General features: G+C 41.7%; 1 protein-coding gene across 1 annotated transcript in view; it reads right to left on the minus strand.

The window, feature by feature from the left end:
- The window catches only part of LOC126718415 (protein DETOXIFICATION 29-like), a 54583-nt gene that overhangs the window by 10453 nt on the left and 31166 nt on the right, over nucleotides 1-12964 (minus strand). The window contains exons 2-4 of the mRNA XM_050420590.1: nucleotides 10104-10341; nucleotides 9450-9991; nucleotides 6731-6817 (exon numbers count right to left, since the gene is read on the minus strand). Coding sequence (XP_050276547.1) covers nucleotides 6731-6817; nucleotides 9450-9991; nucleotides 10104-10341 — 867 coding nt within the window. The remainder of the gene's footprint in view (nucleotides 1-6730; nucleotides 6818-9449; nucleotides 9992-10103; nucleotides 10342-12964) is intronic.

Raw genomic sequence — 12964 nt, forward strand, 5'->3', positions numbered from 1 at the left:
GGAAGGGGTGGAAATGTCGGGATCACCGAGTGACGATAGGAAATTGGTCAGCACGATTTCTCTGCAAGAACACGATAAGTGGAAAGCATACATCGATGGTGCAGCAAACCACAAGGGCTCCGGGGTGGGGCTCGTTCTAATCTCTCCCGAAGGTATAACCTTGGAAAAGTCGTTGAGACTGGGATTCCCAGCAACGAATAACGAAGCCGAGTACGAGGCACTGCTGGAGGGGATGTCCATGATCCGGAGGTTGGGTGGGAAATGCGCGAGCATATTCTCGGATTCGAGACTCATAGTAGGGCAAGTAAGCGGGGAATTGGAGGCGAAGGATGAAAGAATGCAACGATACCTTGCCCGAGCTAAACGCCTACAAGCCCACTTCGACGACTTCCGTTTAACGCATATACCCAGAAGTGGGAATACCCACGCCGATTCTCTGGCAACACTGGCCACCTCCTCGGCTCAGCCCCTTCCGCGGGTTATTTTGGTCGAGGACCTCTGCCGCCCCACGGAAGAGGAGGCTAACGGTATTCGGGTACACAACGTCGGTGAGGGACCAAGCTGGATGGACCCTCTTGTCCGATTCTTGAAGTACGACTCCTTACCGGACGACAAAGTCAAGGCTGACAAAATCAGGAGGAGAGCTCCTCGATTCTGGTTGTCCGAGGACTCCAAGCTTTACAGACGTTCATTCTCAAGGCCATACTTGCTGTGTGTGCACCCAAGGGCTACTGAACTCATTCTGGAGGAGTTGCACGAGGGGATTTGCGGAAGCCATACGGGGGGTCGGTCCCTCTCCCACAGGGCTATGACGCTGGGTCACTGGTGGCCGAGCATGCATAAGGAGGCTCTGGAATATGTGAAGAAGTGTGACCAATGCCAAAGGTTTGCTCCGAATATACATCAGCCAGGTGGGGTACTTAACCCATTGTCCAGCCCTTGGCCATTCGCACAATGGGGCCTAGACATAGTAGGTCCGTTCCCCAAAGCTGCCGGGAACAAGAAGTTTCTTCTCGTCGGCACCGATTACTTCACGAAATGGGTCGAGGCTGAAGTGTTGGCAAACATTAGGGATGTTGATGTCAAGAAGTTTATCTGGAAAAATATCGTCACCAGGTTCGGTACCCCACACACCCTAATCTCGGACAATGGCCTCCAATTTGATAGCAAGGCCTTTAGGGAATATTGCAGTGAACTGGGGATTGTCAACCGATACTCTACACCAGCCTACCCGCAGGGTAACGGAAGAGCAGAGGCCATCAACAAAACCATAGTGAATGGGTTGAAGAAGAGGTTGGACGACGCGAAAGGGAGGTGGGTTGAAGAGCTCGCCCATGTCTTATGGACGTACCGCACCACGCCCCGCCGATCCACGGGAGAAACCCCCTTTTCGTTGACCTACGGGGCCGAGGCCGTCATCCCATTAGAGATAAACTTTCCCTCCCAGAGGACTACTACATTCAACCCCATTGCTAACAACGGGCTTTTAGAAAAAAGCCTGGACCTCCTCGAAGAGAGAAGGGAATGCGCGATGGTGCACCTAGCTCAGTATCAACAAAAGCTCAAGCAAGGCTATGACGCCAAGGTGAAGTCGAGACCCTTGACACCCGGGGACCTAGTGCTGAGGAAAGTCTTGGGCAACGCCAGGAACCCTGCATGGGGAAAGCTTGGACCAAACTGGGAGGGCCCATACCTTATCACATCAGTGGCTGGCATTGGAGCGTACTTTTTGGAAAACTTGGACGAACGTGTAGTGCCACGTCCATGGAATGTAAATAACCTGAAAAGGTACTTTTATTAATGAAAAACACTATACTTGATACCGTTTTACTGTACAATTATTTGGGATAAGTGTTAAACAGAACTCAAGTCCTGCATGGCTCCTCGGACCACAGACTTGGGGGAAATTAACCACGCAACGATTCTCAATAAGTGTTAAACAGAACCCAAGTCCTGCATGGCTCCTCGGACCACAGACTTGGGGGAAATTAACCACGCAACGAATCTCAATAAGTGTTAAACAGAACCCAAGTCCTGCATGGCTCCTCGGACCACAGACTTGGGGGAAATTAACCACGCAACGAATCTCAATAAGTGTTAAACAGAACCCAAGTCCTGCATGGCTCCTCGGACCACAGACTTGGGGGAAATTAACCACGCAACGATTCTCAATAAGTGTTAAACAGAACCCAAGTCCTGCATGGCTCCTCGAACCACAGACTTGAGGGAAATTAACCACGCAACGATTCTCAATAAGCGTTAAAGGGAGCCCAAGTCCTGCACGGATTCTTAGCCACGGACTTGGGAGAAGTCAGCATTGTAATCGTTTTTGCCCAATTATGAAGTATCGCCATTCTAATGTATTCATTCATTATTGCTTGACTTTCAGCAGTAAAATGGCAAAACCAATATCCATTCATTCATGATGAAAACAAAATAGAATAAAGCAACGATATCTGAAATGAAATAACTTTTGTCATTTAATGTTCAAAGTAACTCGGTTCACAAACATTAGCAAGGACCAAACAAAACGAGGCACAAAAAGCAAAACAAACGAAGTCCTATATTACGTCCCTAAGAGCCTTGAGTCGGGGCAGGCTGATCATCCGCTGCTGGGTTCTCTGGGGCGATTTCCTGGGCCTGGGCGAGGATCTCGCTGATGCGAAGACTGTCCTCGGGTGAATGGCCCTGCGTGGCTTGCTCCGTGCCCCCAGTCTCGGGAACAGAGGAATCTGTTGGAGGAGGCTCAGTGGAGGCGACCTCGCCAGGAATCTCACGTATCTCCGCAGGGAAAAAGATGTTCTCAGCTTTCCTGAGATCAGAATCTGCGGGGACGGCTGCCCGATCCATGGCCACGCCCCAGGTCGAAGTGACGTATTCCCTGCAGACGGTGGCAACTTCCTCGGTATCGTGGACTCCACGTTCATATGAAGCCGCCACGGCCCTCTCGGCAACCTCCCTTGACAAGCGAGCTTCCTCCTTGGTCCTTGCAAGCTCAGCCTTAAGCTCCGAAACCGCCTGTTGCTCCGCTGACAGTCTTTCCTCAGAGTGACGGAGCTGCCTGCACAGCTCGTCGGCTTGCTTTTCAGCATTTTTCAGGCCAGCCTCTGCACTCGCATTGGCCTTCTTCACCTCTTTTAGTTCATTATCCTGACGATCAAGATCTCGTTTGAGATCGCCAGCGGCCCTCTCAGCTGCAGCACGGGACTGAGCCTCCTTATGCATATCCTCACGGGCCTTCTTGGCCCACTCCTCAGCAACATAAATTTGTTAGGTGACCTGCGCTCGGACGGAAATGAAGACGATATCAAGACAAGACGATATCAAGACAAGACGATAAGAAGGTACTCAACACAAAGACAAGATAGAAGATTCCACTTACCACAGCCATGTCCCTCTTCAGTGACATGAAAAGTTCTGGCTGACGAATCTTCCTGAGACCCTCCATGTCACGGGGCAAGAGAAGAGGCTGCTGCAGCGCCTCGGCCATGAACGAAGCCTGCTCTCGCTGGGATTCCCATAGGGTCGCATCCCAGAGGATTGGAGCGCCATCTAGCTCGATCCGAGGAGACCATGTTCGTGGTCCCCTCAGAATGGCCACCTCATCTCGGCTCTCAGTGGACCTGGTCCTTTTCTCTCGGGGCTCTTTCATTTCCTTGCCCTTCTTTTTAGGCCCGGCTTTCTCACGGGCAACCTCTCCCTCCTCCGTCTCTTCTACAGGCCTTTTTCGCCTTAAGTTAGGCATAGGCTGCAGCGCCGCATCCGACGAGGGAGGGGGAGGAGGAGCGGGGGCTTTGGGGACGATCTGTCCCTTCGAGACTTCCTTGGAGGTCTGCCCTTTGGACCTGTTGGATAGAAGACCCCTGAGGCCAGTCCTCGGCTGGAGGTCCATTCCTTCTTCTTCTTCTGTGTCTTCGCTGATATCAGGTTGTGCGATGACCAAACCAGTACCAGGAGCCGCTGAAGCGCGGTCTAAATCAGCGTCAGAGTCGGAGATCTCTACTACTCTGACCGAAGCCTCCCATTCCTCAGTAAATTGAAACTGGTCTATCTGATCCTCTAAGGATGAATGTGAAGAGCCGGCCTCCTCCTCTAGGATAACTACTGGGGGAAAGGCACGTTGGGGAGGTAACCGAATAGGAGGCAAGTCTGTGGCAGCGAGAAACCCTGGTATGGAAACGTCAATGCGTGCCAATCTCAGACTGCCGGCCCTTATAGCTTGTCCGGCTTCTACCTGAGCTCGAGTGAGTGGAGTGTAGGCCAAAATCAAAGGAGCCGACCGTAGTTGTCCGTCCTCACTAACGAAGATCTCGGACCTCAGGAGGTAATTTAGGGCCGGGATATTGACCAAGCTCAGCCGAGGGGATGTTCACTCCTTGTCTGCGAAGGCCGTTAAAAGGTTTATGTTAGTCCGAGGAGACATGCAACCAAGCCAACAAGTTTAAAATAAAAGAAAAAGGAGGGGGAGGAGCTTGAAACTAAAGTCCTCCCCACAGAATCTAGTTCTACGACACCCCACCTGGCGTTCCCGCCCTAGTCGGACAGTGAGGGCCGTCATGCCATGGTCCGGAGATGATCAAATGGTCGTCCTTCAAGCCTTTGCTGGACTTCAGAAGGCAGGATATCAACCTCACTTCGTCAGTCCTAGACTTTAGATAGTATGTGTCGCCGAGCCTATGGCATTCATAAAGATGAACCACGTCGTGCCATGAGAGGCCGAGGTTCATCTGATCGTTCAGGGTTTCGACACACCCCAGGATCCGGAATAGATTAGCGGTGCATTGATGGGGGGCTAATCTATGACCATGTAGGTAATCCCTAGTTATTCTCCCCATTGGAATAGTCATTCCTCCTTCCACGAAGGCTATCATTGGAATTGCGACTTCCCCTGTTCTCCGCTTGAGCAAAATGTCCTCCAGATGACAGTACTCTAAACCTACCTCCGGTGGGATACGATACTTCGCCCTGAAGCCCGCCATACCGGCCAGAGAATCTACCATTTTCTCAAGCCTACCCATCCCCTCTAATCCTAAAAACAACTTGAAGGCAGTATGATTAATGAAGAATAACGGAGAAGAAGCGCGCACTTACGAGTAAGAAGCTCGAAGGAGTCTTCAAGAGAATGGCATCGGAAGTAAGAATGGACTGAAGGAGAAAGCTCTGAGACGTTCTGAATATTGGAATGCTCGTCAAAAGTGAGGGACAAACGCCCTCAAAACCTATTATACTCGGGAGAAGTTGAACAGACGCACTTACGTCTAAGGCGAGTGAAACGCTGTCCACCGTAGATCCTGCCTCCAACCGTTGGATTGGGCGAGTGTAAAACCTCGAAAGCTGCGGTTACTTTCCCCTGGGTCATTAAATGCCCTCAACATTAATGAGGCATGTGAAGGCATGCTCCCCCCCCCCTACACGTGTGAAGCAGTGATTCACCACGAACTGTCTAGTGAGTATCAAAATCCCGCCTTTTCTCCTCGGACCCAGAAAAAAGGCAGGAATTTTGAGGGGCTATTGTGGGGGTAAAATCCGTCAGCCGATGTTGGGCCATAGTACATGTACCAAGCCCAACCACGACAAGAAGAAAAGGCATGGGCATAGGATATCCCATCCCAGCCATGTTAGGCCGGGCCTGCTTAGGGGCGTCCGAGGAGGAGTACCTCCTCGGACTCGCCAAGTGGGTGTCCGATTCGCACCCTATACATGGCGAAAAGTCACCCAATACGAAGGAATAGTGCATGACGTTCAGGAAGGGGGGCAACCACAACTGCCGCATTAAATGCCAAGGAACTACTTTTCCTGCCGCATTAATGTGGAAAGGACAGGAGCGCAGAATTATCTTGGCCAGTGCAACTCACAGAAAAGAGGGAGGATGACCTATGGGATAGGCACTCAAGTAAAGGGCCAGATGATTAACAAGTGTAGGGTCATGATCTCAGGAAGGATGCTATATAAGAGAAGGAGATCCCCATGTCCAAGGGATCGCGGGCAGGAGGAAGAAAAACATAGAAAAAGAGAAAGGAGTCAGAAGTAAAAAGCAGACGATACAGCCCCACGGACTGTTATCCCAAAAGCTTAGAGGAAGATCCCTACGTCCAACTGGTTGCATGGCTTGTTCATAACTACGTTCTCGCTGTCAAAGACCTAGTTCTGTAACCTACTCTCTACAAATTCATTGTTGAGGGACTTTTTGGGCCAGAATCGCCCGCCTGTTGGGCCTGAGCCCCAAAAACCGCCCCTACACTTACAAAATAAAAAAACTAAAAAAGAAAGGAAAGTTGCTAGCACGAGTACTTACCAAAAAAAATTAGGACAGCATGAGAAACGTGATGAGAGTATAAGAAATAATGATGAAGAACGAACTAAATAATGATGCTATTCATAAGCTGATTTTGCCCCCACCTTGGAGAATTGCTTCAATCTTAGCGGACATGCAGTCTCTTTTTGTAACTAATGTGTCTGTCTTTTGGGTTCCTAGGCTAGCTAATATGGCAGCTCACTCCCTAGGTAAGTGGTCTCTAGTTTGTAATTTTTTTGGTTCTTTTGATTAGGGTAGCTATCCTCTTTGTTTGCTTATGTAATTAAGAAGGAAAGGCTAAGCTAGCCTTTGTTTGTTTTTTGTTTTTCTGCTCAATAAAATCTTTCTTTTCCATCAAAAAATATATGGGTTTTACAAATATATATTTTAAATTTATATGATTAATTAGGGATTCGGAGAGAGAGAGAGAGTTACCATATGGACAAGGCATCTACTGAAACTTCCGCATTTTGTAGATATCCAGCAAAGAGAATTAGCGCCATGAAGTACCACACTTCCAAGCTGCACAAAGATTAATTTAGAGATATGTTCATCATTTTAAGGATTAGATTTAAAATTGATCAATGTTGAATGATATGTGAATCCCACAAATTGAAGTAAAATCATGTGAACCAATTGAAAAAGGGAGATCTCATTTGGGTGCGCGTCACCATCATGGATTTTTTTTCTTCTTTTGGCTGAATACTCCTTTTTTATTAATATAATCATATAGGATAATTGTTTACCGATAAGATTATATGCAAAGTAATAATACTAATACTTTTTGGAAAGTACAATAATAAACTACTAAATCATGTCTAATCTTTCATTAAAATAATAGAAAAGAGAAGAGAAAAAGAGTAATAATAACACGCCCAGATATGAAACAACTTTGTTCAATAATAGACCAAAAGGAATAAAGCATTTTATACCAAATAGTATAAATTACCTTGAAGATTCGTTTTATCTTTTAGGATGAAATAATTGAACTACAAACTTTATTCAGAAAAAAAAAAAAAAAAAGATTTAGATAATGGATACCTTTAGATATTTGTTAATAGATTATTTTCGGAGAACTTTAATATTATTTTTATGAAGAATATAAAAAATTGTCAAAAAAATTTAATTAAATTTTTTTCTTTTTATAAATTATTTTAAAAATATATATATTTACTAACCAATTCCCTTATGTCGATAACCTAAGAAACTTTCAATAGAGTGACAGCATGCATTCATTGATTGGGCACACAAGTCAACTCAAATGGAATCTAAGAACAAATTTAGGTGGGAAGGAAAGTGCACACCCCAGACTGACGAGAGAGAACAAATTAAGCATTTAAGACTACGGCTTGATCAAGATTCGATGTATTGTTTAAGAGGGTTTAAGGAATGTTAAATAATTATGAACTACAATGCAGACAAACAGGTTATTTTTATATGTACAAATTCAAGATCATTTATATGGATTTTTATTTGTGTACAATTTGATTATTTATTTGTAAAAAATATTTAATGTTATATTAGATACATGTTCTAAAAAAAATACATGTAGATACATTGAACATGTATCCAATGTGTACTTGATAATAAATTAAAGATGATTATATATATGTTTTTCTTGGTAAAATTTGACTTTTAAAAAGAATTTAATTATAGTATAACTGATGCTTAATTATGACATGATTAAACAAAGGGATATTCATTCTGTTTGAGTTTGAATTTGTGCGTCTAACAAAGCAGATGAAATGATGTGAGTTTGATATCTCATATTTTCATTAGCATATTTAGTGTTTACTGAAAGGTAAAACCAAAAGAAAAAAAAAATAGTTAGCTTATTTTTCAAAATAAATAGTCTATTTGTTTATTCGTAAAGTTGAATTAAAAACTGAAAATAAGCACAAAATTAGTTAAAAACTTTTTCTGCGAAAAACAGCCACTGAATTGATAGCTGATACTCGATACATTCATGTGGGGTTGGCATACTGGCATCCATGGAACAATGGGCCACCTAGTTTTCCTTTAAAGTTGTAGAATACGACTCAGGTTAGACTTTTCCAAACGAAGGTACAATATTTTCACAAAATTCTACAATGTGTTGCTTATAAGTTCACCCACAATTTTTGAACATATAGTATATTTTCTCAAATAAAACATAGCATTTTGTAGAGGCCATTTTTATTTGATATCCAAACATGATTAGAAGAACATAATCAATGTTGAAAACTTCTTGATTAAAGACAAGAATTCTAATCTAACTTAATCTAAGTGTATATGTATGTGAAACTCTCCTGAAGATTTGAACCTTGTCCCTGACTTTCACACCCCACAAACACTTATATTTGTAGAGTAATCATCGCAACTAGAGTGTATAGTGGTGTCAATGTTAAAAATTGAAGAAAGAAGACGAGAACTCAAGACTCAGTAGAAAGTAATGAACCTATATTGACAGCCTATGTATTAAATTGTCTTTGTCAACTAGTGCCCTACACATTTAAGTTAAGGTTTTTTTTTTTTTTGGTTGGTAAAATTCAGGTATATTTAATACCATACTAAATCATGTTTTTAAAATTTATATTTTAAAAAAAAATGTTAAATTCTACACATATTGAAAAAACCAAGTGAAAAACCTGCAATCAAATGAGTCATTGACAAGTGACAACTCATGTTTTCAAAGTTAGCTATGGAAATTATTAAAATTATTACAATTTTTTTTTTAAGATATAAAGTCCTAAAATACTCATTCTATCCTCTCGTCAGTGCATAGGAGTATTGAATGAAACCCATAATCATAATTATTTCACATCAAAAAAATTTAGTCCATGTACATACTATATGTTATATGTAAGAAAACGCAGACACAGGTAAATATATAAGTTTGATATGGTAACATGAACAATTTCTAAAAAATTATAAAATAGAATAGTCTTTACAACATCGATATAATATAAATACGATACAAATATAATATGAGTACGGTATTTTAAATGAAGTGTTTGTGCTTTCTAAGTTACGTGTGAAATATAAATACTTGGGATATCTCTAAATGTGAAGTAATAAATTTCCTAAACAAAAATTGTGTGTGTTTTTTTTTTTTTTTTTAAGGATGAGAAAACAAAGATAGTGCTAACAGTGACATTACATATGGGTTTCTTACCAGAGCATTACTGCGGAGGCCAGAGATAACTTAACGAATCCCCAAAGATTGTGAAACGCCTTCAATGAGAACCCAGACCAAGCTCGACCACAACTCCCACTTAAAATATACAACAGCTGCACTATCACAACGAACCACCAGGACGAGTTCAACACCACCGCCGCACCCACCAGACCCCAATCTAACTTCAAGATCAAAAGCCAGCTAAACAGTGTGTGCAGAACCAATGCCACAGCCGCAATCAAAGCTATCACAAAGATCTTGCTCTGTGATTGCAGAAACTTGACCATCGGAAAATTTAGAGCGTAAGCAAATAGCTGCGGAAGCATATAAAGTGCGAACATTCCCGCTGCGTCCGATATTGCTTCAGTCTGTCCAATCAGTTTCAACAGTGGCGCCGCGAAGATGTACAAAAGACTGAGAAACAAACCTGTGGTGGTCAGGATCACACATGACCTTTGCATGTAAATTCCTAGCATATCAATCTGTCCTGCTCCAAACGCTTGCCCACATAGTGTTTCGAGTGCGCTTCCCATTCCGAGCTATTGAAATTCAATTTTGTTAGAGTAGATATATACACAAAGAAAACCAATTGAGATACAAAGAATCAATATTGTTGACTGTGTGTATTGTAATATTAACAGTAGAGGGTACCATGATGCCCAGCGAGAAGCCGGCGATGACAGAGTTTTCGATGGAGAACGCGGCGAGTTCGAGTGTGCCGACCTGGCCCAGAAAGACTTGAGTGACGGCACCGAGAGAGTATTTGCATATGGAGGTGAAGATGGCTGGGCCGGCGAGGTACCAGAGCTTCTTTGATTCAGTAAGGAAGGCTCTGTAGAAATCGACCGGACTCTTGATGGGAGGGATGTCAGCAGCATCGGCGTTAAAGGTAGCAGTAGAGGAAATGTGTATTGCTACTGGAAGGGACTGTAGCTGGTGTTCTTGCTCTTGGTCCAGTTCTCTGGAGGACGAGAGAAGTGGTTGATTACCGCTCTCCATGAGAGTGAGAGAGAGAGAGAGAGATAGAGAGAGAGAGGGAGGGATAGGACTTATAAGTTATTAAGATTTTGTTTTTTTTTTTTGATAATCACTTATAAGTTATAAGTTATAATTAAATACTACCATTAATTAATAATGATAATATTAATAAGTCAATCATGATAGTATTTAATTAATTATATTAACACGTGGCAAATTTTTATTGGTAGAGTATAAAATAGAGCATGAAAAAAGTGGATCAGAAGATTTGGATTCAACTTATTACTAGTAAATTGTAGTAGGAAATGATTTGATGTGAACTGCACTAATTCAGACAAGTATATATAATGTTTAAGCTCCATACTTTTAGGTTTTTATTTTATTTATTTTTATTTTAAGGGGTTCTTAATAGATTTCTTGTTATGTTACATGTACAACATATTCATTTAAGTGTTACTGTTCGAACCACTTAATTATTGTCAAATAACATGTGAAGCGATATAAGGACTCATACTACTGAGCCATACCATTTTAGTTTGTTTTTATTGACAAAGATAAGATTTATTGGAACATGAATTTATTGTGAGATAGCTTTTGTTTAAATATCATAAAAGGAATTGGTATAAGGTTGTTTACTTGTATAAAAAAATTAGTAAGATTGTTTGCTTTTTTAAAAAAGTCTATGACCACCATCTTTCTCACAATTATTCTATTTGGCAAACTATGAGTGATGAAAAAAAAATGGTTAGTTCATGTGAAAATAACATGTCTAGCATGCAAAGCAATGGGTCATGCACATCTTGTTGGTCAAGAATGAAAAATTAATAAACATAAACCAATTTAAGTATCAAATATATTAAAAAATTAAATGACACATCGCAGTTGAATCTCAGTTCGACCTCAAAAACCTTGAGCCTCTCCCTTTCCTGGTTCATTAAACGGTCCGAGTTTCAAAATCATGGTTTGCAATGCATTCAATGCTTTACACTTTGAACTAAGTTTGATTGATTTTTTTTTTTGGTTAGACCAATCATCCACTATCAATTATACTTGTGAGCTGTGACATATTAAAATTTTTATAGTCACTATTTCAAATCTTTATATATATATATATATAGTCAAAGTTGAGAAAAAAATCCAATTAAATTCTAAACTGTAGTCTAATTGTGTGCCACGTGTCTCATCTAATATTTAAATTTGTGTGTCAAGTAAATTATTAGGTACAAAAATCAGAGGGCCTAAATTCAATTAGATTCTAAATTGAATTTTAATTGAAGTTCAATTTTATATCATGTGTCTCATCTAATTTTTTTAATTTTTGTAAGGGATAATTACACATAACCCACCTGTGGTTTGGGCGAAAATCACTTTGCCCACCCGTGGTTTGAAAAGTATCACTTAACCCACCTAAGGTGTGTTTCCGTCACTCTCCGTAACCTACCTCAGTCTCTGCCATTACAAAAACACCTTTTAACCCCAAAACAGAACATAACGCAAATCAAAACCCCAAAAACTCAAACACTTTTCGAGAGAGAGACCCGAGGTGCGATCAGCTTGTTCTTTCGTGGTTTGGAGCGTCTGGAGAGGGAGAAAACACTTGTTTTGCATCATCGAACCTAGGCAAGGTATGTGTGACTGCTGTTCATCTGCATTTGGGTCTGTTCTTGATTTAGGGTTTCAGATTTTGTTCAAGTGTGAACTTACTGTGTGAAAGTCTAAATTTGTACTTAGGAATCGTGTTATGTTGATATGTCTTCATCAAGTGGTAATTTCTCGGATTTATGTGGACATATGTGCAATGAGCAAACTTGTGTTTTGAGAACAAGTTTGAGTTTGTACAATTTTGGGAGGAGGTTCTTGGGTTGTAGCCGTTATAAGGTTGGTCCTAAGTGTCCTTTCTTTGTTTGGATTGATAACCCAACCTATCCTCGTGGGAATGAAACTGCACCTTTGGCTCTAGAGAAGATGTCTAGGCTTCAGAGTGCTCTCCAACTTGCAAACGAACGGGAAAGGACAGCTCTGGAAATGGTAGAAGAAGCTAGGCAAATGGCAGAAAAGGCTCTTGAAGAGGAAGCCAAAACCAAGGAGAGGGAGAGAAAGGCTCGAGCTGTCTGTGCAAAAGCTAAGGAAAAAGCCATGTTTGCTGAAGAGAAGCAAAGAATGTGAAAGTCTGCATGCATTTTGTCATGGATCTTTTTTGTTATTGTTATGTTGTTGTGTTTTGGCTCAATTGGGTTCTCTGGAGTGAAGAGACCTAGATTGTTGCCCCTGAAGTAGTTAATTGGTTAGTAGAGATAGTTATGGCAATGGTGTTAATGAATTTGCATTGTAATAGCACTAGCCTACTGATGTAATATTTTGATGTGTCAATGAATGAAGAATTGGTCAATTATTGAGTATTTTGTGCATATCATAACAACCATTCAATGGAAGAATTATTGGTCATGCCACTAGTCTATGGGCATTTAATGAAAGAAGTATTGGTCAATTATCAATGACCTGTGCATACCATAACAACCATTCCACAATAAAAA

Source organism: Quercus robur, chromosome 3 (genome assembly GCF_932294415.1).
Source record: "Quercus robur chromosome 3, dhQueRobu3.1, whole genome shotgun sequence".
Lineage (NCBI taxonomy): Eukaryota > Viridiplantae > Streptophyta > Magnoliopsida > Fagales > Fagaceae > Quercus > Quercus robur.